At 39.8% G+C, this 23,120-nt stretch overlaps 1 protein-coding gene across 4 annotated transcripts; it reads left to right on the top strand.

Moving 5' to 3' along the window:
• Window positions 1-295: 295 nt before the first annotated feature.
• Window positions 296-23,003, top strand: uba1 (ubiquitin-like modifier activating enzyme 1). Of its 4 annotated transcripts, none has more exons than XM_079588762.1 (26): window positions 296-653; window positions 6,784-6,900; window positions 7,135-7,193; window positions 7,303-7,471; window positions 8,093-8,227; window positions 8,377-8,483; window positions 8,569-8,659; window positions 8,777-8,909; window positions 15,953-16,050; window positions 16,143-16,289; window positions 16,472-16,648; window positions 16,771-16,878; window positions 17,044-17,124; window positions 17,260-17,412; window positions 18,096-18,261; window positions 18,369-18,565; window positions 18,667-18,731; window positions 18,824-19,019; window positions 19,961-20,035; window positions 20,130-20,319; window positions 20,423-20,511; window positions 20,597-20,689; window positions 20,776-20,967; window positions 21,053-21,154; window positions 21,783-21,883; window positions 22,003-23,003. In XM_079588762.1, the coding sequence occupies exons 2-26, from the start codon at window positions 6,784-6,786 to the stop codon at window positions 22,136-22,138; spliced, it is 3,177 nt and encodes a 1,058-aa protein (XP_079444888.1). In that variant the 5' UTR covers window positions 296-653; the 3' UTR covers window positions 22,139-23,003. The 4 variants fall into 4 exon arrangements, with proteins under 4 accessions (XP_079444888.1, XP_079444886.1, XP_079444887.1 ...); XM_079588760.1 differs by having other exon boundaries at window positions 312-653; window positions 20,130-20,331; XM_079588761.1 differs by lacking the exon at window positions 296-653 and adding an exon at window positions 4,262-4,596.
• Window positions 23,004-23,120: the final 117 nt, after the last annotated feature.

The raw sequence follows: 23,120 nt of genomic DNA, 5'->3' as shown, positions 1-23,120 counted from the left end.
CCGTTTCAAATGATAGTGAGAAGAAGGAAAAACAAATGGTACGATTTTTTTAAAATCATTTTAACCTAAAATCTTGATGTTGATAATAAAAGTATCATGTTCAACACAAAAGCAACTTGACGCACATTTCAACGTATAAAAACTACTATTCCCATAGTGCATATCGCAACCCAAGCTTTGGGCGGGTCTATTTTGTAACTCAATGGGGGGATATCAATGGTGAAATTGTGATTTCGACAAACTATATAAAAGTTTTTTATTATTACCCAATTACGTTTGTTATAAAATATTACTCGGAACGTTTGACATTTGGCCAACTATGCAATGCATGTATCTGGGGATCTAATATGAACACGAGTTTGTGTTATTTCCCTGTATCTTGAATAATAGCACAATCTCAACTCAAACTCTGCACATGTTGGTTGTTCTACGCTCATGAACTGAAGAATACTTGCCGAACTGTTAACGGTACAGGGAATAGCCGGTCAGGCAACCGTCCAGCCTCCCCTCACACTGGAAAGTCACGGAGCTCCCGCCACTTCTAGGGATAAAGTTACTGAAACGGTTTGATTTGACCTTTTTGTTGTTTATCTTTTGTCCGCGAGGTATTTCTGTCTTCAGTACCGTGGAGAGGCCAAGTAATATCGGATGTGGTGAGTTCTGCATACTTATGTGCCTAGCTAATGCTAACTTGCTAACGTGTCCACAAGAACACAGTTACAGATATACAAAGCCAAGTTTTAACGCTGTAGTTCAGCTAGCCAGGCGCAACAATTTGCCTGTAAAATTTTTACTGGCCACTTTCGGAACAGCCAGCTAACGGCATGCGCGAGACAATGCGCTCCATGCGCGCATCACGAGCCGGGATGAAAGAAACCAACTCATCCTTGCGGAAAAGTTGGCTAGTTCTCCCGTCATATGGTTTAGGTTATTTTTCAGAATTCCTTCATGCTCTGCAAGAAGGCTGCGCTAAGCTAACAAGCTTCGTTTTTGCAGGCTAACGTTGTCGCTAAACGTCCTCGCATCGTTTCCAAGAAAGCTAGCCTGGATAGATAGCGATATAATCTTGACTGCCCATAAATCTGCACAACTGCTTAGATTACAGTCTTTAAAACTATCTCTAGATTCACATTAGGAAAAATAGACCAAATACTGAATCCAACTTGTAAGTTAGGGATGTGGGGTACCCGGTCATTGCTTTGCTTTTCTGGTTAGATCACCGACCAGTAAACCTCAAGCCGTTTATGTAACCCTGTGCATTGTTAGCATCGATTTGCTATACTGTAAACTGCAGCTTCTTTAAATCCCACGTTGCCCTATTTAGTACGCATATAACTGCAATCTGAAACTATCATCTTAAGATGGTGTTTTGCAGCGAGCTAACGTTAACTGGCTCACGCTCCGCGTGAGGTTTTGACTATAAGTGCAGGTGCGTGAGCGGCAGAATGATGCCATGCGTTGGGGGTTGTTTACATTATTTGTACCTGCTGTAAAGGTAACTCACACAGGGGACATTTGCTTCTTTTATGCACCATATGCGAGAATAAGCGGCCCACTTGGGCCTTTGTTACAAGTATCACCCCATCCCCCAACGCTTATTCCTCTCATTTACAAGAAAGCCCATGCCTAACCCCTCATTTTAGCAGTCATTGCTTTGAAAATACATTTTCTATGGGTTTGTTGGTTTAGGAGAGGTAAACTGATCCATGCAGGGCAATGAGGGGATGTTCTTCAGAGGTTATGAAAGCATCATCATTACCTTTGGGTGCATTTAAACTTTGGATAAGTGTAGACGTTATTAGAGGCTATTATTGTATGGTCATATGTTATTGCTTTATTTTACATCACTCTTTATCCCCATCTGCATGGGTGAAATATTTTACCCACACGGTTTACGTCAATTATGTCTGCTAAAATATTTGTGACCTACTTAACAGTGTCAGCTGTCAACAAGCAGCCTGTAAGTTTATATTAGATAAAGTGAATAAGTGCAGCACCTGCTTTAGTGTTTTGGTACTTGATGTCTATTAAAACATCTCATATAAGCATGTTTCAGCTCTATCAGCCATTTAAAAAATAATGATTATTTATTGCAAAAAGGTCTTGCATGCTGCAATGTACTGTAATTACCAGAATGCTGCTCGTCTGACCTGACGGGAGGTTAGTTTATACTGCTTCCCATGACTAGTAATACATATTCAATGTTATCACCAAATGCACATTTAGTTTTGGCTATTAATTGTAAATAAATCATATTGCTGTAGCCTAAAGTGCCATTGAGAGACATTCACAACAATATCTTTAAAAATGGTGTCTTTTTGAAAAGTCAAATTTATGAGCATAAACATTTTCCATCCACAACAAGGTTATAATTGTACTGTTTGCATACAGCATTTGAAGCATGGCTATATCACTTAAATGGGCAGGGGCATTAAATATCTTCGAAAATGCATTTGTTATTTTGCAGCACATTACGACTCAAATTATACGTTGTCATATTTTTCCTCAAAACATTGCTTTTACATTCAGTATCGTTTGTATCTCCCATGTAAATCCTTTAGGATATAAAACCCATTCAAAAGAATAGTTCACCCAAAAAAGAAAATTGTCCATTTTCTCATACTACACATCATTCAAAAACTGTTGGGCTTTCTTATGAGCATGTTGAGTAACCAAATAGTTTTGGTTAGCATTGATTTCCATTGTATGGAGAGAAAAATAAACATACAATGCAAACGCATTTGTTACTGTAAACCTTTATATTTTCATGATGCAGCATGCTAAGACCGTTGCCAAACTTACGACAGTTGAGGAAAATCCACAGGTGGTGTATTTGTTTGTAAGTTAGACGGTAGCAACAAAAAGTAATCCGAGTCTGATATGGATTTAAAAAATATGGACACATCTGATATCTGGTTAGTGGTTCTCATCTATGGCTTTAGTATTTTGCAAATAATGTCATGGATTTATGTAATAAGAAATAAAACCATTTTTAACAGTGTGAACATGCATTCTTTCTGGCGATGCCTGAATGTTTTGAAGTATTTGACTGGCTGTAGCCACATTATAATAGACATCCAGTTTAATATAATATCTAACAGACTTACATTACTCTGCACTGTGAAGAGCCAGTGTCAAGGTCCAGCACACTTCTGAATGGTTGGTGTCAGTTTTCATAATGCATTTCAGAGTGGTAGGTGTCACTTTATAATGACACCTGTGGTATTTTCTCTCATGGTTTACAATATAAAATGCCTTCTTGGTAAGTGTCAATATGTGGTGGCAGTGCACAAACCCCTGCTGGTTTCACTTTTGTGGCCACCTATCTAAATAGTGTCTATATTCTTTTATAATTCCAAATGAGACCGCTGAACTGTCAATCTTAGGCAAATAGAGAATTTTGGGGGGGGCTTTCAAAACAACTGTTTATTTAGAATATGTATTTAAACACATTGTAAAAAATATTGTATTATAATAAATATAAATACAGACAACGGGCTATGAGGCAGATATTAAGTATGGAGAATCCTGATGGTTGTTGTAACAATACACTCTGGGATACAATAAACCCCATGTTTGAAAGCAACATATTATTTAAATGTCGCTCTGCAGAATAGTGCATATGTTACACCATCTCCAATGCATGGCAGAGAGTGGCATGTGACTGTAGGCCAGGGATTTTCAAACTGTTCTGGAGCACAGTTTTTTTGGGTCTCCCTCATCTAACACACCTGATTCAACTCATCAGGTCATTAATTGAGACTGCAACATGAATGGGTGTGTCAGATAGGGGAGGCATACAAAATGTGCAGTGCTGGGGCTGCTCCAGGACAGGTTTGAAAACCCCTGCACGTCACAACATACGGCGACATGCTCCGCAACATTGTCAGTGGCACATGACACAATCCATCGGCACTTCACACTTTTTAGTTCTGTGCCCAAAATGTCATGCCACTTAGTGTTAATACCACTTTTTATTAAAAAAAAGTCATTTTTCAAAATAGCTTCTTTTATGTATCACAGAAGAAGTCATACAATTTTTGGAACAACATGAATGGGGAATAAATTTACAATTTTTGGGTGACTATCCTTCTGCAGCATGGGCTCAGTGCTTTATTCACAGCATATTGACTGTCAGGATAACGTGGTGCACATCTGAATATCAATTACAGAACCCTAAACTCCCGGCATATGCCGTGTACTTACTTGAAGTGGGCGGGTTTTTCCGTAAAGTCATAGGTAGGGCAGCCAATGGGCGACTGCCGAGGATTGCAGCACTCTTGGCGAGCCCACCTTTTCCTGTTCCTCTTTATCCGAGCAGCTCCGCCCCTGTGCCACAGCTGCCATTTTGGTTTTGTTCCGTTCGCTGAAACAAAACCAGAAACGAGATATACAGGCAGGCAGCAGACTGGACGACACAGTGACTCGGCAGGATAGTGAAGGGGGCTTTCTCACAGCATCTCGCCCAGCACTGTTCGTGCTGTTCCTGTCCGTTTTTTCCTCGAATCTACATCATCCCACAATCCGCACCATCTAAGTTAGTTTCACACGAGGAGCGGTTTGCTGACACTGAGTGTGGACTGAGAAGGATTATTGGTAAGAGTCAAACCATTACACTATATGCTAACTCGGTGCCAGCAGCTGTCTGCTTAAATAGAGCTTTATAGCGAGTAATTCCTCGCCTATGCTCGTATAATTAAGCGCTTTTTGATCGGCATAAATCAGACCGTTGTGTTTGTGCAGGTGCGGAGTTCTTTCATTCACTGGTTAGCATGCGAACTTGTGACTAGTGAGCTAACGTTAGGCCTCAAGCTCAGTAAACTGCCTGCACCAACTATTACAAAGCATGTAACGTTAGCAGGCTAGCAGGCTAATGTTAGATGTCTAAAAAATCCTTTCGTGTTGCCTGCCAAGTGATCATTCGGTTAAATTAATCAAATCTGATAAGCGACACGAGACCTGTTTGTATTTCACCTGGCGTGTCTGTTTAATTTAACAGTGATGTCTTGACATACTGCAGATGATTTTTTTTTCTGTCTCTTCGAAGCGGAAGTGAATATATGTAAAGTACAAATCAGGTGTAACCGTTGATCTTTACGTAATAATCGAGATGGTAGTTATTATATTTTTTGCTTATATCACGCTTGGATTTATACAGGTTTCGGTTTTGCTTGGGTCAACCCAAATCAGAGGATGGGCACCTCAATCTGCTCGTACCGTAATTTTGGTGTGCAAGATTACTTAACCATCTGTACAATAATGGAATTTGTGGGCATTCTTCTGATTTTATTAAATGGACAGTTCCTCAAAAATAAATTTAGTAATGTTCTTACCGTCACGTTGTTCTAAAGCCTGTATGTCTGACTTTCTTCCTGGTGGGAAAATTGTCAGGCATAATGACAGCCTCATAGTACTATGGAAAAAATGAAAGTGAATAAGACAAGTGCTGTTATTTTTTTTTGCCTAACTACTCTTATAATGTTTGACAGAATTAATACAGGTTAAAAACAACATGAGGGTGAGTAAATGATGATAGTATTAAAACATTTTTGGTGAACTATCCCGTTTAAAATTTAAGTAACGTTATGTTCTGTTGACAACGGCACGATTGAATGCGGAATTTCCGCTCGAGCGCAGCTCGTAAGTTTGTCGTCATTCTAGAATATACGATTTGATTCAATGGCCGTTGAACTCTATGCAACTTATTAGCCTTATAAAGTTTATTTTCTTTCACAGTTAATGAGATATCTTAACGCAAAACGCGGTATTTTGGATGGATGGGCAACCGTAATACCATAAGTGTTTGTGCTACACGGAGCCGGTCTTTGGAAATTGTGTGTGACATTCACTGCAGCTTTGTTTTAATGAATCAGCGGTTTTGTTAAGGCAGAGTGGGTGAGCCAGTAAATACACGAGCCATTCACCATAAACATAACGCTTCTGTCCGCGAGCTATTTATAGCCGAAGAGCTTAATCTTGCGGCAGAAATCAGGCTCTCCTTGTGCTGTGGATAGACAAACCTTGATTATTGTAAATCCTCACATAAGTGAAAAGAATGTAGTTTGGTGCTTTCCTATTCATCTTATTTTCTTTTCATAGTACAAGCTCATTGAAATGTATTTATTTGCAAAACATTAGTAGTCTTGTTATAATAACTCCGCCTTGGTTTTATAGAATTTCCCTTTGCCCTTTTGATTGACAATGACTTCACTGCATTGCTCCTACAATCGTTTTTATACTCTTAAAGGAACTGTCCAGTGCTGAAATAACAATTTATCTTCCATGATATATAGCCTACTGCCATATTTCAGCATGTTTTATACACCGATGGTCATTTCTCTGTTTTCTTCTAGAAGTTTCAATGTTGTGCTCTTTTTGTTCCATCTTGGCTATATACCCTGATCTTAAAACATGTTTGTTCATTAATGAATAAAAGTACAATCAGTAGGGCAATTTTTTTTCCTCAGGTGCTTGCACATTAAATGTATTCAAACCATCTGGATGTTGCTATTATTGCTCAGTTGCGCCACTCCTTTCCAGTTGTTTGTGGGAGTAACACAAGAGCTTTTGACAAGCCCTAGAGCTAATAGCCTGAAAAGGTTTTTAAGCCTCTACTAAGATATTAATTGGTTTGTTTAATTTGGGAAACTGATGTTATTCCACCAAAACTAAGTGACCTGTAAAATAATGCTCTCTGTAGTGTAATGTAATCATAATATTTAGCCACTTCAAGCTCATAATATTTGCTTGTGAAGCTCAGAGATTGTTTTCTTTATTTTTTAGATGTCCAGCTCGCCGCTGTCCAAGAAGCGTCGCGTGTCAGGATCAGAGACGAAGACGGGATCCCACTGTTCCTCCTCTAACTCTGTCAGAACTGAACTGTCTCACACACCAGCTAACGTAGGTTCAAGTCAGACTTTTTAAAGCCATCTTGTTTGGATATAACTTGAACATCTAGATAATCTAAATTTGTATTGATTGAATTTATATAAAATATTCAGATCGGTATTTAGTTTTTTTGGTTAAAATCTTCATTCTTTACTGCGGCTGCATGTTGAAAGGCAGCCAGTTTAATAAGTCATGTGCTTGACTGTCTATTTATAGTCTGTTAACTGTGGTTTTCGGTCTCTGCAGGGCATGGCTAAGAATGGAAATGATGCTGAGATCGACGAGGGTCTGTACTCCAGACAGCTGTGAGTTTGGCCTTCATTTCAGTTTGATCTATCCTTGTAACGTTCTTTTTAAGCAAATTAACTGACTTGATCATGTGAGTAGTGGCTAAATTTAGTATGTGTCTCTTAGGTACGTACTGGGCCATGATGCTATGAAGCGAATGCAGAGCTCCAATGTTTTGATCTCAGGACTGCGAGGTTTGGGTGTAGAGATTGCCAAGAATGTCATTCTGGGCGGAGTCAAGACTGTCACCCTGCACGACCAGGGCATGGCCGAGTGGAAGGACCTTTCATCACAGGTCAGTTGATGGGCATGACTTATAAGAACTGTATATGTGTCAATGCAACACAGCCATTGCTTGTAAGCATTGAAAGGCGGCTAAAAATAACTAAATCTAAACAACAATTGAATTAATAGTTTGTGGTCAGTATTATTTTTTTTAAAGGAGGAAGTTAATGCTTGTATTCAGCAAGGATGCATTAAACTTGTCAAAACTTATAGTAAATTGTTACAAAAGATTTCTACTTCAAATAAATGTTGTTCTTTTGAATCATGTTCTATTAATCAAGGAATCCTGATAAAAATGTATCTCACAAATATTAAGCAGCACAACTCTTTTCAACATTGATGGTTACATATGTTTCTTGAGAAGCAAATTGGCATATTAGAATTTCGGAAAGATTGTGTGACTGAAAACTGGAGTTATGATGCTGAAAATTCAGCTTTGCAATCACAGGAATAAAATATATACTAAAGTATAAAACAATTACTTAAAGTTGTTATAAAATATCACAATATTACTGTTTTACTATATTTTTTGATCCAATAAATGCAGCCTTGGTGAGCATGAGATGTAAAAATATATATATAATATAATATGTTAATTGTAGTATAAGTGTTTGTTACATGTCTGTCTTAGTTTTACCTGCGCGAGGAGGATCTTGGGAAGAACCGTGCAGAGGTCAGTCAGCTTCGACTGGCAGAACTGAACAGCTATGTGCCTGTAACTGCCTTCACTGGCACCCTCACCAACGAATACCTGACCCAGTTTCAGGTACTACCATTATTCTCCACTAGACCACACTCATCAGCTGAACACGTGGACTAAGTCCTTCTTTTCCCACATACATATGGAACTTTGCATTGGTTAAAGTTTAGCTGAATTTGAATGAGTTGCCTAAAAGGTTTTTGTGTTTAAACCAGGTTGTTGTGCTCACCAACTCCAGCCTCGATGAGCAGACACGCCTCGGGGACTTCTGCCACAATAATGGCATCAAGTTGATCGTGGCAGACACACGTGGGCTGTTTGGGTAAGAATCTCTTTCCCCCACCCCCCCCTTATTTGTGTTGAGTTTTTTTGTATAATAATCTAATGCATGTTCTGTGTTTTAATAGGCAACTATTCTGTGATTTTGGGGAGGAAATGTTAGTGTTTGACACCAATGGGGAGCAGCCATTGAGCGCCATGATTTCAATGATCACAAAGGTAAGAGCCCTTGTGATGGTAGCATTAAACCTTGTTTATTGTATTAATAAAGTTTCACAATGTCATTAGTTAAATATCTGTCTGTCTGAATTTTTTGTGTTTTGTGTGCGTAAAAAGGATGGCGCTGGTGTGGTTACATGTCTGGATGAAGCACGGCATGGATTTGAGAGTGGAGACTACGTTACTTTCACAGAAGTGCAGGGCATGACAGAGCTCAATGGTTGTGAACCAGTAGAGATCAAGACACTGGGTAAGTTATCTGGGGTTTTCTTCATGTAACAGACCAAGTAACACCCGCCCAGACGCAGTCAGCCCAGGAACCTCCAGAATACAAAATGGTGAAAAAAAATTTAGTGGTATTCAACCTTTTGAACTTCAAGCCTTTCCGATTTTAGAATTCCAAGAGTTTTATAATTGCTGATCCCCAGTTTCACAGACAAGGCTTAAGCCTAGTCCCAGACTAAAATGCATGTTTGAAAAGGAGCTTGCACTTGCATATCTTAAAATCTAAGTGTTTTGTTTCAAGATGCACACCAGTAATGTCTTTTTCTAAGGCATGTATATAAAAGCTACTTAAATGCCCCAATTGATCTAAGGCTTTCAATTTCACACTGAACAATTTTAGGCCAGATTTCCGCTCGTTACTGTTACATACTGAAGCTTTGGAAACAAAACCAATGGTTCAAAAACAATAATATAAAAGTGAGGTGAGCAACGCTTTGAATTTTGCCGCCTTCTCCTGTGGCGTCGTTACCAAGCAACAGAGTAAACAGCTGCTGCTTTGATGCAAACGCACCGTGGTTCGTACCCAAATAATAGAATCTGAACACAGTCCAGCAGGGGGAGGGGGGAGCAATCAAACTCTGATTTCGGACCTGCCAATTGAACCAAGTGGGAAAGCATTAGGGCTGTAATCAACCAAAGGAAATCTTGGTCGACTGAAGTCCTGAAAATTTCGACTAAAAATGACGTTAGGAAAAAAAACGTTAAATTAATTAGCTGCGCAGTAGGCCTACTTGGTAGCCTTGTTGTCCGCCTAAATGAATTATAAATAAACATAAAAAAATAGTAGGCTATTTGCAGTATTTTAAATAGTTTTTGACCTAATTATTTTGCACTGAAATGAGTCTGACACACGAGTCTGTCGGCTCTGACAGCGTTGCATCACGTGCACCTGCGCAATATCATAGCCTATGATTTCCGAAAATAGTACTGTTGTCAACTAGTGATATCATCACAAGAACTTTTGAGGAATATACAACATAATTTAGACAATTGTTTTTATCATATGTATTATAATAACTGACAGCCACTATAATTTCAGCCGTGCAGCTCGCTCTGAGTGTGGCTGAACACAGGAGTGCAGCTGAGACACAAATAGACTATTAACAAAGCTTTTACTCTTAAACACAAAAGGCACGTCCATTTTAATAAAAAATATAATATTTATTAAACAAACCAGATCAAGAGCAAAAACGAAATAAAGTGCATAACTGAAAATAAAGCATCTAGGCTCAACTAATACAAACAGTGGCACTGCGCATTGGGCTCCAATCATTTTTTCCCGTTTTCTATATAAAAAAAAATGCTGCCACACTGCCGATGTCTTTGTTGACATGGTAGAAGAGGACTGACTATGAATTAAACGCTCTCACAATTAAATAAATAATATTCAGCAAACCTTCTAGTAGCCTACTTTCTTCAATCTGTCTCTCTTCTCCGGTGGTTGGGCTAATCCAAAAGAAGTGAAAACAAGGGGGGTGTTCTGAAGACAGACTGTTACCTGTGAAACAGGGATGCTCTGAAAACACCACGAACGCGGGAAAACTGATGAAATGAACGCGGCAAAACTAATGAAATGAACGCGCCAAAAAATCGACCAATCAGAATTTTGGTCGAGCCAGAACGTATCGACAAACAATCGACTGGGAGATTACAGCCCTAGAAAGCATACTTAAAGTCCCTGTAAAGGAAATTGTAAAAATGAAAAATCTAAACTCATTATAAATGTTAGAAATGTATTGCTAAAACACATTACAAAGATTGTGATCTGTGAAGTACTGAATTGTGGAGTTTTTCACTGTTTCTGTGTTCAGAATGTTTTTTGGGGCGGGGCTAAAACGGTGGCTCTGATGCACTGGAGCCACTGAGCTCTTAGCAATAGAGCTCATTCGCATCAGTTTGCCGCTCAATCGCGAGTTACTGTCAGTACTATTAGTTACTACAGCCTAGTTTGCTAGCGATGCCTTCGTCACGGAAATGCATATTACCTGGATGTGATCACTTACGAAACAGATTGGTGTCCTTATTTCTAGCCCCTTCTAGGGACGGACATTGCAAATTAGCCTTGGCTATAAATGTTGTAGTGTGGTACATGTTTATTGTTCACACGTGTCCCTATTAAATAAATAAATTTACATTTCTGAAAAACGATCACATCAAGAAGAGGTGGATTATTTTTGTGAAGAGCCACCTTGATGGAGAGCTGAGGATCACCACCAACACCTGCCTCTGTAATGATAATTTTACACAGGATAGCTTTATAAACATTCGTCGGAGACAACTGGGATTCACTGATATTCCGCTGTTACTGGTGAATTTGGCCAAACCGACTATCTCCCGCCTCGGCCTTCATCCTCCCGTCCCGTGAGTGGGCGTGGTTAAATTTTTTTCAAGATTTTGATTGCTTATTTTATTTATTTGGCTGCTTAGTTATCATTCAAATTTGGCTGGGTGGCTAATAACACATTTTTCTGTGGTGTGACAAACTCAGAACACGTACTTAATTTTGACTTGACAGGGACTTTAATCTTTGCCCTGTGTGTTCTTCAGTTCTTCCACACTTTTTAACCATGACATGCATAACTCTTCTAGTCATTTTTTTTTTTTTAAGTGTTTTGTTCACAAAATCTTTTAGGCCTGGTTTTACAGCCAGGGTTTAGATACTTTAGCTCTATCATCTTCCTCACTGTGTCAAAACCGTTTGCATCTGTCTTCCTCCTGGCAAATTTAAAACCGCTCAGTTGTCTAGAGATGTCTGGTTGTTTGACAGGTTTTACTGCTGTTTATGTTGGCCTACTTTTTAGGTGTTCAAGCACGAAGTGCTGAAAACCTATTGTAATTGTACTGATTAGGGGCCAAGCACTGAAGGTGCGGGCACCTATTGTATCTGTTCCGGTTCTTATTCTTCTTCCTTTTTTTTCTTTTTCCGACTGGGCGTCTATGGCAGCCTATAGAACCGTTTGCGGGAAACTTATGAAAATTGGCACAGTGATAGAGGACAGCCTGAACTATCACCATAGCAAATTTGGAGTCTCCAACTCATTCCCTCTAGCGCCACCAGCTGTCCAAAGTTTCACTCATGTTTATGCTAATAACTTTTGAACCACAAGGGCTAGAAACAAAATTCTTTTTTCCTCTGATTCCTGAGCTCACGACGATTCGAATGCACCATATGACGTCATTTTCCGTCATAATAGTTTTCCCGCCATTTTGAATTTTCCAAAAAACCTACTTTTTCGAACTCCTCCTAGGCCGTTGCTCCGAATTTCACGAAAATTGAACCAGATCAACTCCAGACCATGACGACAAAAAGTTATGGAATTCAAGTTGATTCGAATTACCGTTCTCGAATACCGCGCAAATAAATTTTACGTAGCGCTTGCAAAAACAGACGTAAGGCCGTATCTCCACAACGCTTTATCGGATTCAGACCAAATTTGGTACATGTCATCACAAGCATGACCTGAGGCTACATGCTGCGTTTCGGCGCAGCGCCACCTACTGGTCCGGAGATATGAAGAATTTATATGTTTGCTTATAACTTCTGAACGGTTTGTCCAAAAATCACAAAAGTGGTCTCGTTAGATTCAGGGCATCGTGCTGAGTCGACTGATATCCAATTTTCCCATATCGGCCATTTTGGCTGTCGGCCATTTTGAATTATGTGCTAAAATGCTGTATTTTATGAACGCATGAACGTATCGTTACGAAACTCAGTATGGGTCATCAGTACAACGCCCTAAAAGTACTCAAAAATTTATGAGACAGCGCCACCTTTTGGTCAAAAGTTATAATGAAATTTCCAAAAATGCTAATAACTTTTGAATAAATTTGCCTATAGTAATGACACTGATCTCAATAGATTCCTTGGGTTATGCTGAAAACATAGATACCAATTTTGCCATAGTCAATCAAAGTTCCTGTCCGCCATCTTTATTTTCTTTTAAAACCTACTTTTTCGAACTCCTCCTAGACCGAACGTCCGATTTTCACCAAAATCGGATCGTGTCATCTCCAGACTGTGCCGAGTAAAAGTTATGGATTTCGTGTCGATAGACAAAACCGTTTTCGTATACCGCAGTGGCAAAGTTGAGGCATGATGCCAAAATGACTATTCAGGCTTTATATCTGCAATGCCTTGACATATTGACACCAAACTTTGTATGTGTCATTGTCACTTCACTCTGACCACATCACATCAGTTTCGTAACTGCGCCACCTATTGGTCGAAAGTGATAATCATATTTTTAGTTATTGTATGTGATTTTTCAACCATTTTGCCAAAATTCATCTTCAAATGTCTTTAATTGCTCCTTGCTGCAGTGGGTCTCACACTCCCAGCCACTTTGGCATGTCTTGTCGTCTTGCTTGCGCTTGGCCCCGGTGATTGCTGCTTGCAGCTATATTTTTTATTATTATTATTATTCTCCTGTAAAACGCATTGTGCAGCCCAAACCGTAAGTCCTAGAGACTTGAAACTTTGCCAATAGGTAGTACAAAAATCGAGGAGAGGTTATCAAAATATGAGCCCGATTGGCCCATAGGTGGCGCTATAGCAGCAAATACGCGAAACTGGTCATATCTCCTAGACCGTATGTCCCAGCCTCAAGTGTCTTATATCATTGGAAAGCTGGACTCCTGAAGAACAAAACGTATATCTCCGATTTTATTTCCGGTAGGGAAAATTTTCCGCCATTTTGAATTTTGTTAAAAACCTACTTTTGCAAACTAGTCCCTGGTTTTTCACCCGATCGGAACCAAACCAGTGCAGAAATGTTCTCTGGATTCTGAAGATGAATAATGATCGAAAAAAAAATTAATTTTTAAATCGGAGTCGCTAGGGGGCGCCAAATGAACGTTGTGGGAGGAGTCTATTTAACTAAAATGGCTATAACTCGAGAAGTAAAGGAGATTTCTTCACCAAACTTGGTACACATGTGTAGGACGTCAATTTGAGGTCACGGTAAAAAAAACGCGTCGATTGGCCACATGGTGGCGCTATAAAACCGAAAAAACATATAAACAGCTTGCCGTTTGTCCTATTGACTTGGAATTTGGTATGCAGTGTCTTGGCCCAAGGCCCCATGTACGTGTAAAAGGATATTGTCGTATCTCAAAAAACATGGCCGCCATCGGCCAATTAAGTTTAGCACAAGGTTATCGATGGCCAATCGGAACGAAACTCAGTGGGCATGTTCAACTCATGGCCCCAGAGGTCTGTAAGAATTTTGAAAGAAATCGGCCACTAGTTGGCGCTAACGAGTTTTACGCCCTCTGTAATTACGTGGTGTTACAAATATCGTCACAATATGCATATCATTTGATAGATCTCCTCATGCTGAACAACTTTGCCTCAAGAACCACTGCTGTCAATTAAACCGTTCATTAAATATTCACGAATATGTAAAAAACCTACTTTTGCGAACTAGTCCCTGGTTTTTCGCCCGATCAGAACCAGACCAGTCTAGGACAATTCTCTGGACTCTCTAGATCAATAATTATCGAAAAAAAGTGTAATTTTTGCCTTTGGATGGCTATAACAGGGTAATTTAGAAAATGGGCGTGTCAAAATACACTCATAAGCCTATAAATCCTAAAAAAAACCTCAGAACTTCACGAAAATTGGTGGGCATATGTGAAATAACATCATTAACAAGCATGCAAAATTATATGGAGATCGGACTATAGATGGCGCTATAACAGTTAAAAACAGTTAAAAACCATATATTTCCTATGGTAAATTGCCTGTATTGGCTGTAAATGGTGTTTTCCATCTATGATAAAATAATGTTCATATCACAATGTTCAAAACCAGTGCAGAATAATTATCTGGACTCTCTACATCAATAATTATCAGAAAAAGTTGAACTCCTGCATTTGGATGGCTATAATAGGGTCACTTCAATATGTAGCCTTGACCAAGTGTCCCCGAAAGCCTATATCTTTTCAATGAATGCTCAGATCTTCTTAAAAACAGGTCAGAACATGTGAAATAACATGATAAAGAAGCATGAAAATTGTGTGTGTGTGTTTGTGTTTGTAAGCATGCAGATTACTGGTGAAACCAAGTAGTTCAAAATGAAAGTGAGCCAATAAGTGGTCTTCTACTGCCCTCTGCTGGACATTCTACTTATTAATAGTCTTTTCACATGTGCTTTTGCATTCATATATTTAGACACTAAAGAATCCCTTCTATAACAATTACTATTATAACACAATCATATTTTGTCAGAGTATATCACTTCATTTGTCCTGATGCTTCACATAATTGCTAGCAACGTGGTAAATCGTGGTAAATAACTCTAGAAACATGGTAAATCATAGTAAATAGGGTAAATCATGCTAGAATCCTGGTAAATCATTCTAGAATGTGGTATATCATGGTAAATCATCCTGTAACATGGTAAATCAAGGTAAACTAAGATAAATCATGATAAACTATGGTAAATCATGCTAGAATCATTAAATCATAATAGAATGTGTTCAATTGTTGTAAACCATGCTAAAACAGGGTCAATCATGGTAAATCATACTAGAACTTGGTATATCATGGTAAACTATAGTAAATCATGCTAGATTCATGGTAAATCATACTGGAACATGGTAAATCATGAAAAATCACACTAAAATGTGGTAGCCTATATCATGGTAAATCATGCTAAAACGTAGTCTTTTCCATCTATGATGTCAGTGGTTAAATGCTTGCTAAATAAAACTTAATGTCTTAAATGCTTAAAGGCCTTAAAAGCTTGAACACCGACAAATGCTGCTTGCAGCTTTAATTTAAAATGTAACTGGATCAGCATTGGACAGCATGTGTCAATCACTTAAGCGACTGATTACATCAGTCAACTACCTCTGTCCTGAAGGAACAGGATCTGATGTATAACAGAAATAATATCTGGTCTAAGGCCAAAACATTTTATAACTGTTAAAAAGTTTGCTGTGAACCGTACACCATTTGAAGGTCAGTGAGCTGTTTTATGTGACTGTGGTGTCCTCTGTCATCAGGTCCTTACACCTTCAGCATCTGCGACACAAGCTCATTCTCGGACTATGTGAGAGGTGGTATTGTCACACAAGTGAAGATGCCCAAGAAAATTGCCTTTGTAAGTGGATGCCCCTGCTGGGACTAACCTTATGGAACTCATGTAAAAGTGAATATTCTAGATTTCATATGCACACTTCTTTCTTTGCCCAGAAATCCCTGTCCTCCTCCTTGGCTGAACCAGAGTTCATACTGACTGATTTTGCCAAATTTGATCGTCCAGGCCAACTGCACGTCGGCTTTCAGGCGCTGCATGCGTTTGAGAAGAAGCACAGTCATCTACCGAAGCCCTGGAGTCAGGTGAAGACTTTTGTTAGTTTTTTGTAGTCTGATTTCTGACTCTGTGTATGGATCAATCCACATTCAAGCTTATTCTGACCAAGAACTGCCAAGAATGTTCTCAACCAATACAATGTGTTGAGTTGTGGGCCTCAGACTCAGTGACTCAGCAGTGATATCTTTCTCTCTCTGTACTGCTGCAGTCGGATTCGGACGAACTGGTGACCCTGGCTGAAGAGGTGAACGCTGCACAGACCGGCTCTGCCAAGCAGGAGCAGCTGGACCAAGCACTCATCAAAAAACTGTCCTGCGTGGCTGCTGGAGACCTGGCACCCCTCAATGCCTTTATTGGTGGGCTTGCTGCCCAGGAGGTTATGAAGGTAATAGTCTCCCGTTGTCGTCTTTGAACTTCAGATCAATGAGATGTATATTAGGAACGTGTTGCATTAGCCTCATCTGTCATGGTCTGTTAAATGTTTCCTCTTTCTCTTCATCTGCTCAGGCCTGCACAGGGAAGTTTATGCCCATTATGCAGTGGCTGTATTTTGATGCTCTGGAGTGCTTACCTGAGGCTGAGGAAACTGTTCTTACAGAGGAAGAGTGTGCACCTGTGAGTGCCTCGTCAATCACCTCCATTTTGCAAGATATTTCCATGTCTTCTGTTTGATATTTGTTTGATATTAGTGAAGTTGATATTAGTCAAATTTTGCAGCTCCCTCTGAAGATTGTGGGTTTCATACAAAGAATAAATTATTCATTCATCTGTTTTCTACAGAGGAAGTGCCGGTATGATAGCCAGATTGCTGTCTTTGGGTCCAAGCTTCAGGAGCTGTTAGCCAAACAGCGATATTTTCTGGTGAGGAGCTGAAACTGGCCGTTTATCAAAATGGGAGACAATTACACTATGCCAATTATACAATTGCACCTTGCTTCAAAAACACTGCTTTGCTCTCTGAAGTGTTTATTTTTGTGACTTATTTCCTGTGTTCAGGTTGGTGCTGGAGCCATTGGCTGTGAGCTGCTGAAAAACTTTGCCATGATGGGGTTGGCCAGCGGTGATGGCGAGGTCATAGTCACTGACATGGACACCATAGAGAAGTCCAATCTCAATCGACAGTTCCTCTTCAGGCCCTGGGATGTCACGGTGAGATTGACCTGACACATTATTAGACTGGAGGAGAGAGTCTTGGGGAGAGAACTTGATAATGGCATAAGCCAGGTGCACACTATGATTTTGGCCACGATGAGAGCTGTCTGAGACAAATTTTGGGAATCCTAAAAGATTCCTCTGATCCTAATCCAAAATATGAAGTCTTTGATCGCTAGTTTGGGACATGTTCGAAGGCGGCCAATTACTGACCATTGCGGGCAAATTTTACCTCCAACAAAATTCTGGCAGTGTCAGAAGTTTAGAGGCACAGTCCTGCAGTGTGATCAATAGGAGCACAATTAGTGAGAAAACAAGAAACAACCACTTGCTCCACACACATCTTGGATTTTTTTCCAGTTGCCTTTTCAAGAAAAGCCATAATCAAAATAAACACTAGAGATTGTTTTTGTTTGCTAGCCGCCATTTTTATCCCGCATGTAAATGTAGCTCAGTCACCAAACAGCTTGATGTGAAACACTTTTTGCTTGCGTCCATTTTTAACGCTTCACTGCCGTGCAGTCTTGACATTGACAATTGAGATCCTACAGTGTGACGTGGCTTACAGTGAAGGTCATGTTGGTACAGTCTGACAAGCAACAGCCGTAAAGGACTATTCTAAATCGTACACTGTGCACCTGGCATATGGTTGCTGATGACTTTACTCCTCCTTTGAGCAGAAGATGAAGAGCGAGACTGCCGCTGCTGCCGTGAAGCAGATGAACCCGACAGTCCGCATCACAGGCCATCAGAACCGCGTAGGGCCGGACACAGAGAAGGTGTACGATGATGACTTCTTTGAAAGCCTTGATGGAGTGGCAAATGCTCTTGACAATGTAGATGCCCGTAAGTTAGTTTTAGAAAGTAAAGTGGCTGGTCATGTAGGTCACGTCAAAATGTAATTGTCAAAATAGCTGCTTGTGAAATCAACTCGGCATGCTTTAATTTTCCAGGTATGTATATGGACCGGAGATGTGTGTACTACCGTAAGCCATTGCTGGAGTCTGGTACTCTAGGCACCAAAGGGAACGTGCAGGTGGTCATTCCCTTCCTGACAGAGTCATACAGCTCCAGCCAGGATCCTCCAGAGAAGTCCATTCCTATCTGCACGCTCAAAAACTTCCCTAATGCAATCGAACACACCCTCCAGGTAACAAGTAATATTGCGTTGAACTTCTGTTGTCTTGAACCTTAAGTAGTTTTATTGAGCAAAACTGACCTTTTACTGTTTGTTCATCCTCTCACTCTTAGTGGGCTCGTGATGAGTTTGAGGGACTTTTCAAGCAGCCTGCTGAAAATGCCTTGCAGTATCTGACGTAAGTTCCCATCACCCTGAACAACCCTGTAAGTTTGCCACTCATGGTGCTGTCAGTTGTTTTAAAAATGTAATAATGTTATCCCTCCCCAGAGACCCAAAGTTTATGGAGCGCACCCTGAAGCTCCCTGGAGCTCAGCCGTTGGAGGTCCTAGAGGCAGTATACAAGAGCCTGGTGACAGACAAACCACGCAACTTTGAGGACTGTGTGGCTTGGGCTCGCAACCACTGGCAGTGTCAATATAACAACAACATCCGTCAGCTCCTGCACAACTTCCCCCCAGAACAGGTGAGGCTCATTTTATCAGCTGTCAGTGGAGTTTGAGGCATAAAGTCAAAATTGTTCAGTTCAGATGGTAAAATGTTAAATGGTGTGACGCCTCCCAAATAATTATTTTGTAATAAAAACTAGTTTTTTTTTTGTTTTTGTTTTTTTAAATGGTTAGGATGCGTACAAGTGTAGGCGTTTCGTATCAAGCTTAGATTTGTGTATCAAGCTTAAATATTTGTAACTTTTTTTTTTTTCTATTTTAATTTATGATGTAACAGGATTAGTGACAAGTCATTTCATCGGAATTGTGACATAAACGGATTATTTAAAAACAAAAGTGGGTCAGGGACTTGGTTCTATCCATCAGTTTTTAATTAGAGGAAGATCTGAATGTTAGCTTGCAACTTATAAGACAGCGGTGGGAAAGTCTAGCATACATTACCAGGATGGTGAGTTATAACATTACAAGATAAAAAAAGACTTGTGCATGATGTAAAAGCACATAAAAGAAACCTTTATAATCAGTGATTTTGTCTACACTGGATGTGCTCCAATTCGCAGACGGATACTACGTTTTATTTATAACGCACTCGATCTGCCCGCTTGCGCTACTGAACTCACTTGGAACGTTCCCTATGTGACCGAGGACACGCTAGTGCAGACGTGCGCCTGTTATGATGTTGCAGACCATTTTCTTTTGCAAATAGTTACAAGTTTTATCTCTTAAATCTTTGGCATTTACGCTCTTTAAACAAACGCTGCCCGAGATCACTTCAACACCCCACCCCCTTGAAGATATCGCTTCCAGCTCCCCAATGTTCTCCAAACTTCCCTGTTGAGAAACGCTAGTTTATAATAAGGTCTATAACATGCATTTAAGAAGTAGGGTACATTCATACATTCATGAATTTACAACTTTGTTGGACATTATTGTAATATCTTCCACTCTCTTTGTCCAGCTTACCAGCTCTGGTGCGCCATTCTGGTCGGGTCCAAAAAGATGTCCTCATGCATTAGAATTCAGCACTAACAATGTGAGTATTAACTGTGAAGACTCAAATAAAACTGACTCCTTTTGAAATTTCACATGGAGAAAATGAGTAATCGTGATATTGTTGTTATGGGCAGGATCTTCACATGGACTACATTATGGCAGGGGCTAACTTGTATGCCATTTCATATGGCCTGCCAATGACAACTGACCGGCCGGCTTTGACCAAGCTGCTGCAGGAAATTAAAGTGCCTGAGTTCACACCCAAGTCAGGAGTCAAGATCCACGTGTCTGATCAGGAACTGCAGAGTGCCAATGCATCTGTCGGTAAGAGAAGAGGTGATTGAGAACATTTAGGTAGACGTAGATTTAAAACAATTTAACGATAGTGAAACGACACTATTATTGATGCAACTCGCTCTCTTTTCAGATGACTCTAGGCTTGAAGAACTGAAGACACTATTGCCTGCTTCAGAAGCGACTTCTCAGTTCAAGCTCTGTCCCATTGAATTTGAAAAGGTGCCGCTTATAACTCGACCCCAATTTCCCGGCCAGTAGAAGTTCTTAACTTCAGTTAAAATGCTAATTATGTTCTCTTCCTCAGGATGATGACACAAACTTCCATATGGACTTCATTGTAGCTGCTTCTAATCTGAGAGCAGAGAACTATGATATTCCTCCTGCAGATAGACACAAGGTGAGAGGGCAACTGAAATTATTTTTCAACTGTTAACGGTTAAGTCCCATCATTGTAGATCCTCATCTTTCGTTTTCTTGTTTCAGAGCAAGCTCATTGCAGGAAAAATCATTCCCGCCATCGCCACGACAACAGCTGCCGTAGTGGGTCTGGTGTGTCTGGAGCTGCTGAAGATCGTTCAGAAACACACGAAGCTCGAGTCCTACAAGAACGGCTTCATGAACCTTGCTCTACCTTTCTTTGCCTTCTCTGAGCCCATAGCTGCCCCCAAGCACAAGGTACGTGGCAGCGTTCTCCATTACAGCAGCGATGTTGGCATCCCTTTAAATGACTACGGTATTCTCACACTTTCACCTTTCACAGTACTACGAGATTGATTGGACGCTTTGGGACCGTTTTGAGGTGAAGGGCATTCAGTCCAATGGAGAAGAAATGACACTCCGGCAGTTCTTGGACTATTTCAAGGTAATGTTTGTTGCATTTGAGTACTCGACAGATAAATCAACCAGTTTCTTTGTTATCCAGAATCATGAATGGCACGTTTTTAAGATGAACAGTTTGAAGTGTTAAAAATAACCGTTTGGTGGAACAAAGAAATTATGACAGAATTATATTATTATTGTATATTAAAATGTACAATTATATTATGACTCTGAGAAGTACAAGGAATATCATACAATCAAGACATTTTATTATTGTACAAGGATAATCATACAATCCAGACATTTGTTTTATCCATGTTTAATTTATACTGTAAAGTATACACGTTTGTTTTAACTTACTGACAAACTAAATGCTATTTGTTGTAAATTATTTTCATTTGAATACTTTAAATTAATAGTTATGAATGAATTTGATTAGATGCCATTTGATTGTTTACATTAATTCTCGAGCAAACGTGTGGAATGCGTTTCCTTCCCCATTAAAAGTATGCCATGAATATTGTGATTAAATATTTATTTGGAATGACATGGGAAAAAAACATTGTGAAATTGGGCCATATCGCCTAGCATTATTCGTGCCCATCCCTTGTAGAAACAGGCAAACTAGGGTCTTTTTAATCGTGTGTACTTGTGCTCTGTTCCTCCCTCAGAATGAACACAAACTGGAGATCACTATGCTCTCTCAGGGAGTTTCCATGCTCTACTCTTTCTTCATGCCCGCGGCCAAGCTTAAAGAAAGATTGGAACTGCCGTGAGTTATCTTTTTCTCTATCTTTGTAGATGTACTGAATTATAATCATATGGGCAGAAGTGAGGCATATATATTATTTCAGAAAATAAAAATGTTTGCCTCTGTTTTGCTTTTCATAGGATGACTGAGATCGTGACCAAGGTGTCTAAGAAGAAACTGGGGAAGCATGTTAAAGCACTAGTCTTTGAGCTCTGCTGCAATGATGACACAGACGAGGATGTCGAGGTCCCGTACGTCAGATACACCATCCGCTGAGAGGGCTGTTGGGGTAGGGAAGGGGACATGTCGGAGGAGGGAGAGGGGGCGGCCCACTGGGGATGGGGAGCATCAGTATGCTTGGAGAGCCCAAAGAGAAACCAATCTTTTTTCTTTTCTTTTTTTTTAATCAGTTACTGAATAATATGAGTATTATATCTCAAACACCCCTCTTTCTCTATTGGTTGAGCTCTCTAGGGTGTAATTCTTTCAGGCTGGTTATCATTTGGAATATGGGGAGCATGTGAATCTTTGGCTGTAACTTATTTGAACTGGTTGTTGTAACACGGCTTCAGTGAATGAATTAATCTGTACACCAATTGTCACTCCCTCCCTCTGAATCATCTTTCACTCTGATCTCTGTTCCTGTCCTCATGATACATTTGTGGGCAGCACCATCTTGCTTTGTATTCTGGAGTAAAATATTGACTAATGCCAAAACAATGGAGTACTAAGGAAAAATATCAGTTATGTTTGCTTTTTTCCTTTTTTTTCTCTCCCCAAATCGCTGCCTTGGCTTGATGTCACGTTTAAATGTATCTTGAAATGCCCTTTTTGGCCAAGGTCTTGGAGCGAGTTGGTCCACTTACTGAACTCCTGCTCTCCCATAGGCCCAGTGGGAACATCCCTTTGCCTCTCTGGCGAGTTGGGTTGGGTTCAGGAACTTGCACATAACTTTTTTTTTTTCTCCCTATTTTTTTTTTTGGGCGAACTTCTGGTGTACACCTTGTAGAACATAAACTCTGTATTCTTTCTACTTTGTTAAACTCCAAAAAAAAACAAAAAAACATTACAGTACAAAAAACGTGATTTTACTCTGTAATGGGAGCACTTAGTGTGTTAGTGAATAAAGTTGAAAACATTTCTTTGCTTAATTGTCTTTTCTTTGCTACTGTTGTTTTTAAAATGTATCTATGAAGTTAATAAAAAGTATCTGCAGTTAAGCAAAATGGTTATCAGGAATATTTCAATGTTTCTGTCG

This window comes from Phoxinus phoxinus (assembly GCF_949152265.1).
Source record: "Phoxinus phoxinus genome assembly, chromosome: 18".
NCBI lineage: Eukaryota > Metazoa > Chordata > Actinopteri > Cypriniformes > Leuciscidae > Phoxinus > Phoxinus phoxinus.
This window is presented reverse-complemented; position numbering and strand designations above follow the sequence as displayed.

Bases quoted from the DNA above. Each gene is read 5' to 3' on its own strand.
- uba1 (XM_079588760.1), top strand. From the start codon at position 6,784: ATGTCCAGCTCGCCGCTGTCCAAGAAGCGTCGCGTGTCAGGATCAGAG. The intron at 8,910-15,952 runs GTAAGTTATCTG...CTCTGTCATCAG, and splicing joins AGTAGAGATCAAGACACTGG to GTCCTTACACCTTCAGCATC. The intron at 18,732-18,823 runs GTAAGTTCCCAT...ATCCCTCCCCAG, and splicing joins AATGCCTTGCAGTATCTGAC to AGACCCAAAGTTTATGGAGC.